A 21,056-nucleotide genomic window follows, 5' to 3' on the forward strand; every position below is an offset into this window, starting at 1 on the left:
GATGAAACTCAAATTATTACTCCCGGAAAAGCAATCCGCCAATCGACTAACAACCGGTTCCTACTTACTGCTAGGTAAACAGAGGCGTGTGGGGTAAGGAAACTTGCCCAACATTTCGCCCTGACGGGAATCAAATCCAGGTCTTTCGCTTGCGAGGCGAGTGCTCTAACCACTGAGCAACAGGACTCCACACAGGTGTATATTTAAAATGAAATTGAAAAAGTAAACCCAGAACAATACTTAAGGATGTACAGTAGAATAAGAAGACACAGATTTAAAGTTTTTCTTTACTGGGAGGGTAATTAATGACTGGGACAGGTTGTCAGGAAGAGTGGTTGAAGCCAGGCCACTGAATTCATTTAAAAAACAAGTTGATGCAGTGATGGGGGGACGGTAGGGTGGGTGTTCTGGAAGGAGGAGATTAGATGGGTTGAAGGGCCTTCTTCATCCAAACTGATCTTGTGATCTCTGCTATAACTATGAACTCAAAGTTCAGGTTGGTAGTCCAGGGAGGAAACCATTGTATTGTCGTAACTACCGTACTTTGGACGAGATATAAAACTGAGATCCCAACTGTTCATGAGAACATTAAATATACGTGTTCATAACATGGGCTGTCATTGTATCAATGTCCATTGTATTCAGTTGTCTGACAATTACATTGACATTAGCAGACAATCCGACAGAAAAATTGGTATTCACTTCTTTGCTATTTGTGAGACACAGCTGTGACTACTGATCCGCTGATGTTCTGTCAGCTTGTTTATCAGACATTAAGGCCTGGATGAGTGCAAACTTGCTGCAGCAAGTTGAAGCTGTAGTCCTAGGCTCCCATCGATGGCTTCTCTCCTGCTGCTCTTATTTCCTCAACCTTCCCTGCTTATCCATAAGACTTACCGAACCTGTACGTTGATCCCCAGCTCTCCTTCCTACTCCACATCCGGTCCCTGACTAGGACCACTTTCCTCCACCTCCGTCACGTTGCCCATCTCTGACCGTACCGTACACCCAACGCAGCTGAAATCCTTGCCTTCATCACTTACTGCCTCGACTATTGCAATGTCCTCCTCGCTGGTATCCCCAACTCCACAATCCATAAGATCCAACTAGTTCAAACTTTTTAATTAAACATCTGTATACTCACCTGCACTAAACTCCGTACCCCTATCACAGCAGTCCTCACCAGGCTCCACTGACTCTCTATCCAGATGGATTGACTTCAAGAACCTCACACTCGTCTACAAATCCCTTCACGCCCTGGTATCTCCCTACCTCTCCGAGCTGCTTACTCCCCACTCCATCACCTGACCCCTCTGCTTGGCTGAATCCGGCTTCCTGCTTATCCCTTGTCCCCTCCGCTCCACCAATGATGGATGTGCTTTCAAACGCCTCCGTCCAAATCTTTGGAACTCTCTCCCTCAAACCTTCTGCCTAAAGGCTTTCCTCTTCAACTGTGCTTATGGTCGCCTCCCCTCTTCCAGCTCGGCATCAGACTCTGCTGCTGTTAAGTGCTTTGAGACGCTACCTCATGTGAAGGTTGCAAGCTGTTGTTGACACATTTGCCTTCAAATACAACATTTGACAGCAATTACATGTGAAACGCTTGAAGACATTTCAGCATTCTAGGCACTATTTCAAATGCAAGAGTAATATTTTTGCCTGCTGGCATGATGCAGACATTGGTGTTGTATTCATTTTTTTCTGTTCAACATGTTGTCATATGTCACATGAAACATATTCATAAAACCATCTTAGTTACATAAGACACCTCTGATGAGTTCATATCCATATCATATCCATCCTTCAAATGAGACATAAAACCTGCCTGTTCACCAAATAAAATAAAATAGATCATTCACTTTATAGCTGTTTATGGGACATTTGTGTACACAAATTTGCTGCTGCATTTGCACAAAACACAATCGCTATACTTTACATAGCACCTATGAAGCACTTAGAGATGTCCTCCCAATTTGAAAGATGCTGTATCAAATGCAAGGATTATGATTATTATCTAATTGTAATATATTGTAACATATAATTAACTTTGTATTTGCAGATGTTCTTCAGCTGAAGTTAGAAGACAATGTTTGCAACAGCCCAATTCTACAGTCATCCATTACAAGCGCTCTCCAAGCATGTGTGGCTCTTCTATGTTTCACATTGTAAGTGCAGAATATGCTGTGGATCAACAGCTGCAACCATTTAGGATAAAAAGTACCTGATGGAAGTTCAGATGAAGAAAGTCCCTTGCTCCATTGACCTTGTGACCTTGTGATTCCCATGTTTCCAGGATACCTTAGGATCTTACAGTTACAATACCATACACATTTAGATGTATACAGCGCCTTTCATGTTGGGAGGATGTCACAAAGCACTTGACACCACTGGCTGGGCACTCAAGCTGGGGTTGGGAGCCAAGGGGGTGGTGAGCGGAAACATGACCAAAGGTGTGGTTAAAGACCTTTCAAGATGAATGATATAGCTTTAAGTTGTTTCTTAAGGAGTCTTGTCCTCTGATCTGTACCACTCTCCAGTAACCCATACCCCACTGTGTAAAGAAACATTCTCTGTCCAAGATGTCTCTTTGCGTTTGATTTAATGCCTATAATTTCAAAGTCTTAAAGTAATTGATAGGAAATTGCTGTCAAGAGTAGTAAATACAGGCAACCAATCTACACAAAATAATGTTCATGAAGTGAACAGCCATGTGGTGAATGTCCAATTAATCTGGAGAACTTGTTGGCCAGGACACATGGAGAAACTCCCTTCTTGTTTTGAGTGTTGTCTTTACCAATTAACAGGAACAAGAAGCTGCAGGCGAAAATTCTGCAAGATTTCCCAACGAGTTCAGTGCTGTGAGAGTGAAACTAAAACACAAGAGACAGATAATAGGAAGTTTACCCAGTGCCAAAGAACATGCAGCAATGTAATGAACTATGTTTGGGACCTCATTTGTCCTGGGCCTCTGGCTGTGCTGTGAGCAACACTCGAGTGTTGACACTTGGACATTACTCTCAGGGTAGGGTGACCACACTTAGGGTAAACTAGGTAGTTTATCAGGTAAACTAGGTAGGGTAAACTAGATCCAGGGACGTATATTTTCAAACTCACCAGAATTCTGATGCTGTCAGTTACTGGAAAAGCTTGTTGGATTAAATGGCTGTATTTCTCTGATGAGTGTATCTGTTTTAGAATGCTATTATTATTGCTCAGTTTGTTGTTGGACTCAAGACGGGGCAAATTTGGCCAGGGACTATCCCAGGAAATGGGGACATATGGTCATTCTATTCTTAGGGTAGCTCCAATCACGGTAGTTAATTACTGTATGCATGAGTAATCTACGATGCCACCACATCCTAAACACATGCAGAATCTTTGATATGATAATTCCTGCTATTGACATAAAGTAAACGCCTGATACCTCGCTGCTCCGTGAGAAAAGGGTTCAGTGACGAGTTATCTGGAGTAGGGAGCTAGGCATTTGTATAAATACGTAAATAAATGTGCCCGGGATATTGACAGCATGACGACTTAAGTGGTTGTCACAAGTTAAGCCAGGATCCAGTTATCAGAGTTCACAGAATAACTTAAGATGCTTCACCGGATTTAAAGTGCAGTTTCTGTGTATTTTGTAGGAGAAAGCAGCAGCCAGCTTTGCGCACAGCACAGTCTCACAAACAGCCGTGTGGAGTGAGTGACGGTTTTCTGTGAGGGATTGTCGGCCGGGACACAGATGCTGGAATATTGAAATTTGAAATTGATAAATTCTAGAATGAGGTACAAGTGATTATAAAAAGGTGACGATCTGGTCATGTGGGCAGTTGGTGAACCCAGATTTACAGGGAGGGCCACGAGAGAATGAAGACAAAGGCAAAAGGTTTGAGTTTGGGGAATATTTTAGTGGGGGACGGAGAACAAAATTGAGAGACCAAAAATAGAGCATCTGAAATCGATCCAAGAAAAAAATAATATGAAAAGAGTCCAGAGAAAGCTATAAGGAAGACTGATGATCCTGGCAGATGGAGAGAGTAATAATAATCCTTGCATTTTGTGTAGCCGCCTTATCATGTGTCAGTGCCTCTGAGCGCTTCACAACATTTGACTGTAAATTGTAGTGACTGTGTATTTGTAGCTTAGTGGTTTAGAGCACTCGCCTCGCAAGCGAGAGACCTGGGTTTGATTCCCGTTAGGGCGAAATGTTGGGCACGTTTCCTTACTCCACAATGCCTGTTTACCTAGCAGTAAGTAAGAACCTGGTTGTTAGTCGTTTGGCGGATTACTTTTCTGGGGGTAATAATTGCTTCAAAAAAATAATAATGAATTGGTCACTTCAATCCACGACTGTTTGTGGGACACTGCTGTACACAATTGGCTGCTGCATTTCACCCACAAAATATACAGTCGATTCACTTTTCAGCATATTCTGTGAAGCGTTTTAGGACGTCTCAAAGACGCGATGAGGCGTTACATCAAATGCAAGGATTATTCTTATTATTTGTAGGTGAATGGGCATCACTGAGCTTAAGTAAATCAATTTAGAGTTAAAAAATTTAAAATCTTCGCATTTAATATAGCATCTTATCACATCATGGAAACTTTTCAAAGTGACTGTGTATTTTGTGGGTAAATGCTGCATAAAATTTGCACACAGAGTCATCCCACAAACGAGCCATGTAATGAATGAGGTGACTATTGAAAGGGGAAGGAAAGTCTAGGGAAGCATTTTCTTTTCAACGTATTCAACGCATGTCTGTGCGTGTTTGTGGGAAAAAATCTAAATATTTGAAATACCTGTATTGAAATTATGACAGATTTTCCTGCTTCAGACAAAGCTTTGGTACAACACCAGTAATAATTATCACATTGTATCCCAACAAATTTCCTAGCATTTTTTAAGCAAACCTCACATTACAGTGACTCGTAATATATAACTGCCATGTCCTTCGCTACTGAGATGTTGCTTATCTACCCTCCCTCCCCCATCCCCCGACAGTTGGTTGAAAGAATACTGCTTCCCAAATATAGGAACTTCCCCAGAGAATCAATGTTCAACTTTGGCTGCGAGAATTGTTGTGTCTCTGCCCAGGCTCTGCCCATCTCAGGCAAGGACCACTGGAAAGGCAAATCTCACGCTCAGTTGGCAAGATTTCCATGTCTTGAGGTTGTTTTATCAGATGGCAAAAGCAAAAGTCATTTTAAAGTGAGCTGGTGTCATTCCTTGTTGCGCACCATTTGTTGTGTGTGTTTTAAAAAAGTAATTTCCTCTTCCACATTCTTCAAATGTGAATCTAGACCGTGAATCTTGGTGAGCTCTTCAATGGTGGCAACCCTCCTCTATCTCCGAGGGACTTGAATTCTTTTTCACCCAGTTCAGTGAAGCCTGTCCTGTAACCAGTGCTCTGGCTCTTCTTTGACTCCCTCTTGTGGCGGTTCTCCGGACGCCCCAACTGTGGCCAACCGTCTCGCACTCTCTCCCTATGGTCCTAGTTTCTGAATCTTCTCCCATTCCCAGTCTGTGGGGGGGTGACTCTCATTTAGAGGCCCCACGTCATATTGCTGCATGTGTGGGGTAAGAGTAGAAAAAATGGTAAAGACAACCTTGCACTGTGTATGAAAATGCAAGCAGGTATCTGCCTACCCAAACAATCTAATGCCTGTTAATTGCCTGTACTGCAGATTGGCAAAGTTCTAACACTGTATCACTGTTTCTATGCTGAAAGCAAGTGTTTAAATTATGTAGAGTTACGGCAGACTGATCCACATGTAGGAAGGGGTACAGACTATACAACATGTATATAGTTTATAAATAGACCTAATATTTGTTAGGTCAGAGTATTAAGGGATTTGAGACAAGGGCAGATAATTGGTCTTGAGGTATACATCAGCCATGATTTTATGGAATGGCGGAATGGGCTTGAGGGGCTGAATGGCCTACTCCTGCTTCTATGTTTTTATAGAAGACATGTGGAAAGCAAGCTGAATGCCAGGTTTGAGGATGGGGATGTTTACAGTGCATTCTCCTTTCAAATCCTCGTCTGATTGTCCACCACTATTCCCGACTGGATGTGGCAGCACTGCAGAGTTTTTCTCTGATGCTTTGGTTGTGGGCTCGCTAAGTGTGTTGGTTTTGGTGTTTGATATTCAGGCAGCCCTGTATTGCTGCATTACAAGGTTGGCGCCTCAGTCTAAGGTATGGCCGCTGCTGCTCCCAGGATGCCCTCCTACTCTCTTCACTGAACTAGGGTTGGTCTCCTGGCTTGATGGGAGTAAAGGATGTGCAGGCTATGAGTTTACAGGCTATAGTGGTGTACAGTTCTGCTACTGATTATGATCTATGGCCCTTCAAGCATGCCAAAAGGCACGTATGCATATATGTGTTTGTGTGTGTGTGTGTGTGTATGTATGTGGTGTGCGTCTGTGTGCTGAGCACCTGTGTGCATTTGTATGTGGCAAAAATTAATCCCTATATTTGGTATAGCACCTTTCACGTCAGGAGGATGTCTCAAAGCTCTTCACAGGATATACTGTAAAATGCAGTAACAGTGTTTTTTGTGGGCGAACGAGGAAGCCAATTTGCCCACAGCAATGTCCCATAAATAGCCATAAAGTGAATGACCAATTTGTTTTTATGCTGTGGTGCTACATGAATAGAGTAAATCTGGTGGTTTAATAATAATCCTTGTATTTGATATAGCGCTTTTCGTCTTCTAGACTTCTCAAAGTGCTTCACAGAATACACTGTAAAGTGAATTGACTGCTTATTTGTGGGTGAAATGCAGCAGCCAGTTGTATACAGCAGTGTCCCACAAGCAGTTATGGATTGAGTGACCAAATTATTATTACTTTTTTTTAAGGATTATTATCCCCAGAAAAGCGATCTGCCAATCGACTAACAACCATGTTCCTACTTACTGCTAGATAAACAGAGGCATGTGGAGTAAGGAAATTTGCTCAACATTTCGCCTTGCCGGGAATAGAACCCAGGTCTTTCGCTTGTGAGGCGTGTGCTCTAACATATGAGGTAATTCAAGTGGTGAATCATCTAAAAATGTTTTTAAAGCAACTTATTCCTCATATTTCTTAGTTCTCTACTCCTCCGGTACATTTCTGCTGTAGGTTAGTCATTGTGTGACGTGGATATTGAATAATAATAATGTAAAATAGTAATCCTTGCATTTGATATAGTGCTTTTCACGTTTTCTAGACGTCTCAAAGCGCTTCACAGAATATAATGTAAAGTGAATTAACTGTATATTTGTGGGCAAAACACTGCAGCCAATTGCGCATAGCAGTGTCCCACAAACAGTTGTGGATTTAGTAACCAAATTATTATTCTATTTTGTTTTTTTACTTGAGGGATTATTATCAGGCGTGTGGAGTAAGGAAACTCGCCGTCCTGGGAATCGAACCCAGCAATTGCTCTAACCACTGAGCTACAGGATTCCATAATAGAATAAACAGAACTTGTGTCCTCAAATTAATGCTCCCAAATGAAATTTAACTATATAGAATGAGAAGGCTTTTAAAGTGAGACTCACACTTACTTCCTGCTGCTTGCTTGTCAAACTATCAGTGACCTCAGTTCCGGAAAGTGCAACTGCCTGGTTTAGACATCTGTACCTCACTTTTGCAACTTAGTGTGTAGTTTGCATGTAAGCAGGAAGACGGTCGAGTAACCACTTCTCCTTTTGCAAATTCGGTTGCATAGCTTTGTCCTCTCCTCTTTTTGCAAAGACGCCATTTTAAGAGCCAGGACTTTTCATCCATCCTCAACAGGTAGGAAAATTTCGCAAGTTAATGCCGAATGGATGCTGACATTTAGTGAGAGGTTTAAATGTGTTGGACTTTGCTTTACCGCTGCATATTTTGATAAGAATCTGCACAATATGCAAATTGTTTTTTGTTCTGACACAAAAATGAAGCATTTGATTAATTTCACATAGTTAGATCTAGTTTTAACCAATGTCCTGATGTTGTTATGATCTCACACAAGTGTTGGTAGGGGCTTGATATGCCAGCATTCAGGTGCACTAACCAGTATTTGTGAACAATTAGGATTTGCAAACATCTAAGCAGTTCGCTGCCTTGAAGCATTTTATTCTGTGAAGGGCCTAGGTTAACAGGAAGCTGGTTAATGCACCCTGGATGTGTATCAGTACAATTTACCAACTAATAAGAGATATTGGTGCAATAATGACGAGTGTAATCCTGCAAATGAGGGTGGACGAAAACTTTGTCGGAGAAGAGGGTTTCATAATGCTGCTTTTTTATTGAGACATGGAGGAACTACATTTGTCGGGGGTGCTGTGAATTTGTGTTTCCAGAGTCTCATGTTGCTAGCATCTTAATAAGTAATTGGCTTGAGTGCAATTCTAAACAGTATTTTGCGGCTATTCTTCCCAGTGTAGCGCAGTCAAAAATATTGAGAAAAGGTTAAAATCTATGTTATTCAGTATTATATTGGATTGTTGTTGGAAATCACTGCTGCTGATGATGTGACAAGTACATAGAATGTTACAGTGGAAATGAGCCATACTAATCCCTAATGGTGTTTATACTCCACAGACACCTCAACCCCTCCTATTCCCCTCTCCTATACCCCTCTATTGCCTTCTGTCTCATGCATGAATTAAGTTTCTTAAATACGTTGACGTTTTTTTCTTCAACCACAGCTTCCGGCAGCACTTGCAGTGTTTGTTGTACTGTGCCAGCTTGTGGTCAGAGAGAGAGGGCTAGGAAGTCAGGACGGGAAGAGAATGCAAAGTGAGAGAATATGACGGGGCCCACAAGCTAAGGCTTATCATTGTCATTTGTTAGGAATAGAACCATAGCAATTTACGGCACAGAAGAAGTCCATTCAGTCCATTGTGTCTGTGCCAGCTCCCTCAAGAGCAATCCTTTCTATCCTACTTACTAGCTATTTCCCCACACCACTTTAGCTGACTCTTTTTAAGGTATTTATCTAGATCCCTCTTGAAGGCCAATTTGGATTCTGCCTCAACCACTACTCCCGGCAGAACATTCCATATCCTAACTAGTGTGTGTGTGAAACAAATTCTCCTAACTTGCCCATTTGCTCATTTACTAACCATCTTAAATTGGTTGCCCTCTTGTTACTGAACTAACCGACCAGTGCAAATAATTTTTACCTATTGACTCTATCAAAACCCCTCATCATTTTAAAGACTCTGTCAGGTCACCCTCAACATTCTGTTTTCCAGAGGAAAGAGTCCCAGTTTTTCCAGTCTCCGCTTGTAAGTCAAACCCCTCATCCTTGGTATTATTCCCAGTAAATCTCTTCTGCACCCTCTATTGCCCTGACGCATTTCCTAAAGTGTAATGACCAAAACTGGACACAATATTCTAACTGTGGTCTAACTAAGAATATAATAGCAATATAACTAATGATAAGTAAAATGTAAAATGCAGTTGTGTTTCGTGCAGACATAGTTGAAGCATCCAGCCAAGATGGATGAAAGAGTGTGCTTATTTTAGTATTCTAATAATAACTTGGTCATTCAATCCACGACTGTTTGTGGGACGCTGCTGTGCACAATTGGCTGTGATGTTTCGCACGCAGAATATACAGTCAATTCACTTTACACTATATTCTGTGAAGCGCTTTGAGACGTCTCAACAATGTGTCAAGATGCAATATCAAATGCAAGGATTATTATTATATTATTATAGAAGTTTAGCATTACCTCTGCTTTTATATTGTATACCCCCATTTACAAAAGAACTACTTGCACTTATATAGAGCCCTCTACACAGGGTAGCATCTCAGAGTGCTTAACAGTGGCAGAGCCTGACACCGAACTGAGGTGAGGAGGTGGCCATAAGCATGATCGTAGAGGAAAGTTTTCAGGCGGGACTTGAAAAAGGAGAGAGAGGAGGCATATAGAGGGATTGAGGGAGTGTGTTCCAGAGTTTCGGGGCATTGTGGCTGAAAGCCCGACCTCCAATGGTGGGGTGGATGGTCCAAGGGCCAAGTAGGAGGCCAGTGCCAGTCGAGTGGAGGTGCTGGGTGGTGGATTGGGGAGTGAAGAGGTTGGAGAGGTAGGGAGGTACCAGAAGGGAAGAAACCTAAGATTCCATATTGAATATCATTTGCTATTTCTCTGCCCAATCAACTAATTGGCCTATGTCCCCCTGAAGTTGTTTATAATCTTCATTGTTAACTATACTGCCTAGTTTTTGGTCATCTGCAAATTTAGAAATGGTGCCACTTATGCTAGAATAATTTACATAAATGGAGAAAAGCAACGGTCCTAACACTGACCATGGGGCACACCACCTATCTCCACTTTAAATAACAACCCTTTATTCTTACCATGTTTTCTATCCTTTAACCAACCTTCTATCCATGCTGTTACCTCCCATTATTCGTATGCACCTTAATTTTGTTTTTACAAGCCTCCTATGCGACACCTCATCAAAAGCTTTCTGAAAATCCATATATGCCACATTCACAGCATTCTCATCATCTATTTTCTCAATTATTTCTTAAGAAAAATAAAAAAATTAGACTTGCCAGGTAAGACTTGCCTTTATCCATGCTGACTGTTAAGTGATCCATGATACTATCCCGCATGAAGGGCACTATATAAATACAAGTTGTTGTTTGTTGTCTTTAGTCAACCCATGTATTTCCAAGTGGTTATTAATATGCTGTATTATAGCTTCTAAAGGTTTTCTCGCTTGCTCCTGTTCTCCCTTTTAAAACAGAGGTGATACATTAGCTACTCTCCAATCTCCTGGCACAACTTTGAACTGCAAAGATGTTTGCCAGAGCATCTACTATTTCCTCCCTGAATTCCCTCAACATTCTCAAGTGCTGCCATCAGGGCCTTGTGACGTGTTCCCTTTGAGTTCATTATTTTATTAAGCATCCCTTCCTTTCTATAACGATCTATTCTAATTGTTGCACACACCCCTCTGATACACACAATGTCTCAGTACCATTCTCTTCTGTAAAAACTAAGAAGAACTACTCATTCTGTATCCCTGCATACTTTCATTTTCTTGACTGGATTTCCCAGTTCATTTCTAATTAGCCATACTTTTTTTTTAACTATTCTTTTGATTTTTATGTGTTTTATAGAATCCTTCTATATTTTTCTTTATGTTCCCTGCCCAGAGTGCACAGAACTAGAGAAAAATGTTGCGGTACATATGGTCAATCCAAGAGTTAAATAAATGAAATAAAGATATGATAAATAAAATAAGAAAAACTTTGCTGGGGAGGGGGAGATAATTTATTTGCATTTGGAGGTTATTCCCTCCACATTATCTAACATTGGAGGTCTGAAACCAGGTGACAGGAAATGCAAAGGGTCAGGATGACTCGATTTGCCATCAGATCATTTTTCCTTCTGTCTGGGGAAGAACTTCATTTTCGTTCAGTATCTTTGGTAATTTCAGAGTGACCTGGATTGTAATAACTCATCGTACAACATGTTTTGTGGGCCAAATGATGTGCATTGCCATTATCTTTTGTACAACAACAACAAATTGGATTTATATAGTGCCTTTCACATTGGGAGGATGTCTCAAGGCTCTGGACAGTCTAGGATTTGCACCCAAGTTGGGGGCTGGATTCAAGAAGGGTGGGGGAAAGGGGATAATGGTAGGAAGATAACCTAAGGCGTGGTCAAAGGGGAAAGTCTTGAGATGGGCCTTGAAGGAGGGAAGGGGTGAAACAAATGCAAGTTGTTGTTGAGGATTGGCTATTCAATAATTATTGACTCATTTTGGAACTCTTATTTTAACATTAAGTTTCTCACCCCCAAAGTTAGACTAACTCATTTTGATTTGCACTCAATGACCACTTGGTGTAAAATAGTGTTTCACTAGCTTTATTAGTAAATTTGACTTTAGATAGAAACCATCTGTCCAAGGTCAAAATCACATTCAAATCCATTGTGTCCCTGTGGGCCCTTTATGTAAATCAGGGCAGGTCATTGTAACTCCCGATGCTCTGTTGTCATAGCAAATCCAGCTTCTTATTTAAGTCACAGGTTCAAAGAAAGTTTTGTCTGATCTGAAGTATCAAAGTGGAGACCTGTAGCTCAGTGGTTAGAGCACTCACTCTAGACCTGGGTTTGATTCCCAGCAAGTTTCCTTACTCCACACGTCTCTGGTTTACGTAGCAGTAAGTAGGAACCCATTTTTTGATTGATTGGTCGATTGGCAGATCGCTTTTCCAGGGGTAATAATTCCTTCAAAAAAAAAAGATTGGTCACTTCAATCCATGACTGTTTGTAGGACACTGTTGTGGGCAATTGGCTGTTGCATTTTGCCAACAAAATATACAGTCAATTCGCTTTACAGTGTATTCTGTGAAGCGCTTTGAGATATCTCGACGACGTGATAAGGTGCTACATCAAATGCAAGGATTATTTTTATTATTTTGTCAGGAAACGAAGGCCCGAAGATATGATTTGTTGCCTTCACCATAATTTCAGGCACAAAGTCCCAGAGTCCTACCAGGAGTCAAAAGTAATCTTTATTCACTTGGGTTAATGCCATAAACTAGAGATGAGAATGGCTGTGACTCAGACTTGTTTTTCTAGGTGCCAAACTTTTCAGTTGAAATAAAAGATCCCACCCTTCACTTTTTCAAAATCAAATAGCGATAGAGAACTTAATTCTGATAAAAAATTCTAAATCATTGAACTAAAGAATCTTGCTACTGGATTTGTTTTTATCCAACACAATTGGTACATATTTTTCAATACCTGTTTGACCAGAAAAAAAATGATTTTATCTCAGGGGCACCACAAACCACAAGGCCATCATTCTAAATGTTAAAAAGTATGTATCAAGCAATGTAGTGGAATCAGTAACTTGGATACAATCAAACTGAGAAGTGCATCAGCCTGGCTCAGTTGGTGGCCCTCTTGCCTCAGTCTGGGACTCATACGTTTTAAGATGGCAATACAGAGCTGGGGATATGCTACATTATCAGAGGTGAGACATTAAACCGATTCACATCTGTCTGTCCAGGTGGACATTAAAAATCCCATGTCACTATTTGAGGAGAGAAAGGAATTTCTCCCAGTGTCCTGGACAACAATCCTCCAGACAAAATTTGTCATTGATTCATGGCTGTTTGTGTGACATTGCTATGTGCAAGTTGGCTGCCATGTTTGCCCACAAATACACAGTCACTCCACTTTACAGTATACCCTGTGAAGCCCTTTGAAACAGCTCGACGATATGATAAAGCGCTATACCAACATCAACAACAACAAGATTTCATTTATAGAGCGCCTTTCACCTTGGGAGGACGTCCCAAGGCGCTGGACAGTTGGGTCGGGACCCAAGCAGGCGGGAAATGTTCAGGATGAGGGGAGGGAAGGGAGGGAGCGAGGAGGGGGTAGAGAGTCGAAAGGGGAGCTGAAGGCACAGTTGAAGAGAAGATGTATGATATCAAATGTAAGGATTTATTATAAGTGCTAAACTGCACAATCTCAATATTTAATTTACATATAACAGACGATGTAACAAGACAGATTAGTCACACACCGACCATAGTTTCTCTCCTCAGTACACAAATGAAAGATACAGAAATGTATACCATAAGGTGAAATGCACCTCTCCTTATTGCACCCCACATACTTACCCGGACCAAACTCCGTATCCACATCTCACCCATTCTGGCCAGGCACCACTGGCTCCCGATTACTGAACGGATCGATTCCAAGATCCTCACACTCGTATTCAAATCCCTTCACTCTCTGGCACTTCCCTATCTCTCCAACCTCCTCACTCCCTAATCCACGACCCGGCGCCTCCGCTCGACTGGCACCGGCCTCCTGCTCATCCCTTGCACCTTCCACCTTACCATCGGAGGTCGGGCTTTCAGCCACTACACTCCAAAACTCTGGAACGCTCTCCCTCAATCCCTCCGCCTTGCCCCCTCTCCCCTTTTTCAAATCCCGCCTGAAAACCTTCTTCTTTGACCACCTCCCTCCCCCAGCTTGGAATCAGGCTCTGCCACTGTTAAGCGATCTGAGACGCTATTCTGCGTGGAGGACGCTATATAGTTGTTGTTATTATACAAATTGTAATCAAACTCAAATATAGTAATGAACAATGTAACAAAGTGTACTCAGCACTGTGCTTCCAGTTTGATATCGAACTGTCTTGAAGAAGGAAATGAAATGAAAGTTACGTGGATGTGTGGATAAATCTTAAAGGGTCACGGAAATCACAGGATGTTGCGCGAGTATTTTTCTTTGTGTGAACACTATTTGAATCTCACTCTCCAGATCACTCCCCATACCTTTTTATGTACTGTTTCCCTTTTTTTTAGCATCTATCTGATTCCATTGAAAATAATTCATGGATTCTGCCTCAACAACACATTATTGTTAAACTTAGAACTTTGGCGCTTACAGATTCGAAACAATAAATGAGACTAACTCTTGACTTGTCTGAATTAGAAGTAGGTGTAAATCAGTGAATTCATCCCAATTTATCCTACATGGATCAGTTAAATGTAAGCCAAGAGACTACATCCTTAAAATCTTCAACTGGTTCATAGTCTGCTTTGAAAGTTTGGTTGAAATACTTAAATGGTTCAATTTCTACTTCTTTAGCAATAATGTAGATAACAATCTTGGGGTTAACAGTGTAGAATTCTTGCATCCTGTGTTGTGTTCTCTAGGGTGAGGTCTTTGAACAGTAACAACTAATTGTGCCCCTACCGATGATCCAGAAATAAATCTGAGCCTTGGCTTGCTGAAGACTAAGACACACACTGTAATACTTGTAAATATGAATAAGAAAACACTAGAATGGGATAAAATTGTCATGTTAATGCTCCGAGACACTTCCCCTGCATGAAAGGCACTATATTATAATGATATAGTTAAAATTATATAAACGCAAGTTGTTGTCATAGGATCATCTTCCTCATATAATAATAATCCTTGCATTTGATATAACGGTTTTCACGTCTTCTAGATGTCTCAAAGCACTTCACAGAATATATTGTAAAGTGAATTGACTGTATAATTGTGGGCAAAACGCAGCAGCCAATTGGTATATAAAACACTGTTAGTGCAAAAGTAAGTTTTGTTTTATTCAAAGCGTGGAATATTTTGGAACTGAATCATACAGTATGATTGAAAAATCAATTGACTTCAGCATTCTTAAAAGCTTCTACTCTGGTGCTCAGTGGTAGCGCTCTCATCTCTAAGTCAGAAGGTTGTGGGTTCAAGTCCCACGTTGAGACTTGGAATCACATTGTCTAAAATGACACTCCAATGTGGTGCTGAGGGTGTGCTACATTGTTGGAGGTGCTGTCCTTCAGATGATACGTTAAACCGAAGTCCCGTCTACCTATTCAGGTGGACATTAAAGATCCCATGATGTTATTCAAACAAAGAAGGGAGTTTTTACTGGTGTCCTGGACAACAATCCCCCAAATAAAATTGGTCACTCACTCCACGGTTGTTTGTGGGACATTGCTGGGTGCAACTGGCTGCTGTGTTTCGCCCACAAACTACTTTTCTTGATGACATGCTCTCCTTCCCCTCCCCCACCCCCACATCTGCTCTACTCTTGATGGAACAGTATGCGATAGGAAACTCTCAAGGCAGGGAGTTGTCAGCATAAACCCATATCTTGTTGTTTCATGTTGTGCTGGGCTACTTGGCAATAATGTATTTTAATGTTTGTGCAAGAAATGGATATAGAATAATTCTAAATGTGTTGGAAGGTCTCCTGTAAGATACTGCCTTCATTAAACAAACAACTAGTCTATGAACATGATATGCATTAAATCAAACCATCTCATCGAAGTTTTCTGATGCATAGTATACATTGGTAGTGGGGTGCCCATTGGTTTTTGGACGTCCATTTGCCAAAGTTCCTGATATGAGGACCTGGATTAATCAGCTGATTTGTGGCACTGGACTTGAACATTCAGCCCATCAAGGTGGCTGTCATTGAACCGATTTGAGGAATATAACAACCCAGAGTAACTGAAGGGGGGATAAAAATATAATCCTTGTATTTGATTTAGCATTTCTCATATCAGAAGAGTGTCTCAAAGCACTTCATATGATTTACTTTAAAGAGTAATGAGTATTTTGTAGCTGAAAACAACATCCAGTTAGGTATTCAATAGTTAATTAGGTGATTGGCGGATTGCGTTTCTGGGGATAATAATCCCTTCAAAAAAAAAATGATTTGGTCACTCAATCCATAGTTTGTAGTACACTGCTGTGCAAAATTGGCTGCCGTGTTTTGCCCATGTAATATACAGTCAATTCAGTTCACAATATATTACCCCACCGTTTGAAACTCCATCCCAAATTCCCTTCATTTCGCTCCCTCCCTTGCCTCCTTCAAGGCACATCTCAAAACCCTCCTCTTCGACCGAGCCTTCGCAACCCTCCTACCCTACCCTCCACCTTCCCCGAACCCAACCCCAGCTTGGGTCCAAATCCCTGACTATCCAGTGCCTTGGGACATCCTCCCAATGTGAAAGGCGCTATACAAATGTAATTTTATATTGTATTGTACACATACCAAATAGCTCCTGGATAATACACTAGTAATGGTCTGTTTTCATATCTAAGTAAGTACTATACTATCCAGTATATGTCCCGACACTGCCCACAGTTATGTGTAAATAATAGGAACATTCAATTTAATTAACTTCAGACTGACTCTTCCAAATTGAATTGAATTTTCAGCAGCTTGATGGCTAAGTTAGTAAACTCACTGCTTAGATTGAATCACATACCAGTGTCTTCCGGAGAGGAAGGAGAACAGTATTTTTTAAAAAAACCTATCAAAGTGTGGGCGTGTGTAAAAGCAGGAAGCCAGTCAAAGTGAGGGCGGTCCTGATGTTGAAAGCATCCGATGTAGAAAGCAGGCCCAAACCCAATATGTCCATTACTCATCAAACAAAAGTAAAAGCACAGAAATATATAGCATGGAAGAAGGTCATTCAGCCCATTGAGTCTGTGCTGGCTCTGTGAAAGAGCAATTCATTTAGCTCCATTGACCTTTTCCCCAAATCTCTACAAATTACTGCCTTTTAGATAACTGTCTAGATCCCTCTTAAAACCTAATATGAATGTTGCCTCAACCACCACATCCAACAGGGCATTCCACTTTCCACATCCCAACAAGTCCGTGTAAGAATAATTCCACCTAAACTCATGTCGGAGGTGCCATCCTTTACGATTGAGACATTAAACTGAGGTCCCGTAGAACTACTCAAAAAGAGAAGGGAGTTTCTCCCGGTGTCCTGGCCAACAATGCCCCAGATAAAATGGATCATTCATTTGTCCATTGCTCATCAAACAAAAGTAAAAGCTGTTTGTGAGATACTACTGTGCACAAATTGACTGCCAATTTATCTACAAAGTTCACAGTGACACACTTAACAGTATAAACCTGTGAAGCACTTTGAAATGTCTTCCTGACAAGAAAGGTGCTATATCAATTGTGAGTATTCTATTTAAATTGATGCCCTCTAGTCACAAATAAAACTTAGTCACTGCAAGTGAGAAGTAGCCATAGTCTAATAAATCTGCCCTTGTCTAAATATGGGCCAAATATTGTTTTGCATTTGCAAAATCAGTTTTCAATTCAAGGACATTCTTAATTTTAATAAAAATAAAGTTGTATTCTGTTGTATAATGTCACACATACTCCATTATGTTGATGCAAAGAACCAGCACAGATTGCCAGTCTCTCTCCCTCTCTCTCTCCTTGCATCAGTGTAGAAAGTGTTCTGCAACAGAGATCGTAATGTCCCTGATACTTTGGGTTATTTTGTGCAGGCTCCCGTAGCCTGTACAGGAGTGATAAGAACTGTTTAATACTGATGCAGCAAAAAAGCTCAGCGCCATAGCTTACCACGTGGTGTGATGCCAATCTTGCCAGGTCACCACGGATCTTGTAATGTGGGCGGTAAAATCTGTGAGTGATGCATTGCAGGCCCATTTGCACCCACTTCCTAGCATCTAGTGCCGACATGAGGTTGCCAAACATCTCTGAACTTATCATGGGTCTCGCAAGTGTAAAGCATTTATAATCAGGATTAAAGGGCAACAGAGTGAGGGACAATATGGTGTAGGTTGCAGATCAATACTCGGTGTGTTTCCAGTTTTGCCTGTACTGCTCAGGTTAAAGGCTAAAGGGGAACTTCCCATGCTGCAAATTAGTTGGTGACTAATGATGACAGACAGAATGTGAATTTTTGCAGAATTTTTGGGGAGAAAAATGCAACACGTGCTGTAATTTGCCTGAAGAAATCCATCAGTGTTTCAGTTGTTGTCCCATCCCAAAGCTGGCTCTGAGGATCATTGATGTTACTGCCAGTGTCCGGGTTCCCATCTTATCTTAATTTGTACTTTTAAAGCCACCAAAAAGATGGAATTTTTAACATTCTGATAATAGCATTTGTCATCATTGCCTCATCAGGTCATTTTTTCAGCCCATTATTTTAGTGCTGGTTTTGTTGGAAAATTACTTATTTTACTGATTTTGGTAAAAGGGGTAGTCATTCTAACAGTAACCCTACCCCTCACTACAACCACCACCATTGTACACTTGCTTGTGAGTCACTCAAATATATTGTCACTACACTTTACCAAAAAAAAAGCACTTGGAGATGTTTCAACGTGATAATGATAATAATCCTTGCATTTGATATAGCGCCTTATCACATTGTTGAGACATCTCAAAGCGCTACACAGAATATATTGTAAAGGGAATTGATTGTGTATTTTGTGGGTGAAACGCGCCAGCCGATTGGGCACAGCAGTGTCCCACAAACAGCCGTGGATTGAATGATCGAATTCTTATTTTTTTAAGGGTTTATTACCCCGGGAAAGCGATCCACCAATCGAATAACAACCGGGTTTCTACTTATTGCTGGGTAAACAGAGGTGTGTGGAGTAAGGAAATTTGCCTAAGCTTTCACCCCGCCCAGAAAATGAACCTGGGTCCTCTTGCTTGCGAGACAAGTGAGGTAACCACTGCGCTACTGGACTTTACTGCTATATGTACTATAAAGTGCTGTATATACTATAGGTTGCTATATGTACAATTAGTATTATTATAGTACAGTAAATTTAGTTCATGTTTGATTTATGTAAAAGCTGCTTTTAAATGGGTAAGTTTCCCATTTACATCCTGAATACATATTAATCAGCGGTTCCTTCCCTTCATGTTCCGCAGCCTTCATTTTATGAACCGGTAGTGCCATTGGACTATGAAGACTTCATGATGGCACATTTCAGCCTTACAGATTCTGAGCTCCAGCAGGACTTGGGGGACTTCCCGGATGATGACCTGGAGATTACTTTTGTTCCCAGAGAATGTCATACGCTACAGCCTTCCATGCCAGAAGAAGGGTAAAGCAGCCATTCTCCAAATCTAGTCTTGTTTAATACACCAGTGCGATGATTCATGGACTGGATGGACTAAACGGTCCCACCCTGATCCTCGGTTCCTATGTATTTCTATGTGACCAAGTAATACATGCATACTTATCGCATTGTGTGGCATTCTTTATCTGGTGATACACCAGCCAATGACTGAACACCCATCTCATCTCATCTTATCTCACCTTCAGCTCTCCTCTCGACTCTCTACCCCCTACTCGCTCCCTCCCTTCCCTCCCCTCACCTTGACCATTTCCCCCCTGCTCGGGTCCCGATCCAACTGTCCAGCGCCTTGGGACCTCTTCCCGACGTGAAAGGCGCTCTATAAATGCAATCTTGTTGTTGTTGTTATTGTTCAGATGGTTGCATATGAACCTGAGCAAGTCTTCCTCAAACTGGCACTGATATCGTGGGCTGTGGGTTGTAGCAGCTCAGTGGGCACAACCATTTGAAGACAGTCAGGTGGTTCTGATCGGTAATACCCTAAACCAACTCACAAGGAAGTATGCAGTTGATACTCGTTGTCTAGCTGCTACATGAAGACCACTTGGGCAGAGTACCAGAAGACTCCATTGCCTTCAGCATGGCTCAAAATTGTTTCTAAAGAGTTCACATGATCAAAGGCTGGGAACTATTCTTGACAAAAGCCATTTAATGTGTGTGTGTGTGTGTACCTTTGGGTATGTGTGTTTGTTTGTGTGGGTTTGTGTTTGAGTCTGTGGGGGTTTGTACGTTTGTGTGTGGGGGGGGGAGGGTGTGTGTGTGTGTTTGGGTCTGGGAGGGTTTTATATGTTTGTGTGTGAGGGGGGTAGGTTTGTTTGTGTGTGTGGGGGGAGGTTTATTTGTGTGTGGGTGTTTGTATGGATGTGTGTGTTTGTGGTGGGAGTTGGTGTTTTCACCTCCACTCTGTTCCTCTATTTGACTCTCCTCGACTTCTGTAGACTGTGAGCACCTCAAGGTGAAAGCTTGCTCTCTGAAACCTGCTCTTCCCACATACCACACCACAATGCCACCAGGGTGAAATATTATGTAATTATGTTTGATCAACAAGCGGGCGCAGAATTACAACAGCAACGCTACCCATTTGAGAATCCGAGAAGGAGAATCTAGGATCCTTTATCCCAGTAGATGTGTTTAGAGGAATGATGACTATTTTCCACTGATGATTCTCAAACCGCACAGATCAAAGACAACTCCAGCCTCTTAACTTGCAATGATTCACTTCAATGTGATTCTTTTTAACTATTTTAAACTGTGTTTATAGCAGGTCCCGTTATATTTATGCATTTTGTAACAAATATTTTCATGAAGCAAGCTGGGACATTTTATAAGCATTTTGTTAGCCTTTTTGTTTGCTTTTATTCCTAGGGTTGATCTAGATCCACATGTCCGAGACTGTGTTCAAACTTACACTCAGGAATGGCTCATCGTGAACAGAAAGTAAGTAACACAATACGTACCCATGATCTCTCTCATTTTATACACCTATTTGAAAGTGCCAGCATAGACAGAATAGGTTGAATGGTCTTTTTCTGTGCTATAATCTTAATGTGCTTTTCACTCTGAAAAAGCATTATTTGTGGATCATACCGTTCAGTATCCAAGTATAAGATAGCTGTACATCATACTCAAAAA

The 21,056-nt window shown here is 41.3% G+C and overlaps 1 protein-coding gene across 2 annotated transcripts in view; it reads left to right on the forward strand.

Moving 5' to 3' along the window:
- The first annotated feature begins 7,744 nt into the window (after nt 1–7,744).
- dock8 (dedicator of cytokinesis 8) overlaps nt 7,745–21,056 on the forward strand; it is a 100,134-nt gene continuing 86,822 nt past the window's right edge. Inside the window, exons 1-3 of one of the 2 annotated variants that reach the window (XM_007892636.2) lie at nt 7,745–7,779; nt 19,216–19,391; nt 20,790–20,861. In XM_007892636.2, the coding sequence (XP_007890827.2) occupies nt 19,261–19,391; nt 20,790–20,861 (203 nt within the window). In that variant the 5' untranslated portion in view covers nt 7,745–7,779; nt 19,216–19,260. The remainder of the gene's footprint in view (nt 7,780–19,215; nt 19,392–20,789; nt 20,862–21,056) is intronic. The other variant, XM_042332898.1, reaches the window with a different exon arrangement.

Source organism: Callorhinchus milii, unplaced genomic scaffold (assembly GCF_018977255.1).
Source record: "Callorhinchus milii isolate IMCB2004 unplaced genomic scaffold, IMCB_Cmil_1.0 Scaffold1, whole genome shotgun sequence".
NCBI classification, from domain to species: Eukaryota; Metazoa; Chordata; class Chondrichthyes; order Chimaeriformes; family Callorhinchidae; genus Callorhinchus; species Callorhinchus milii.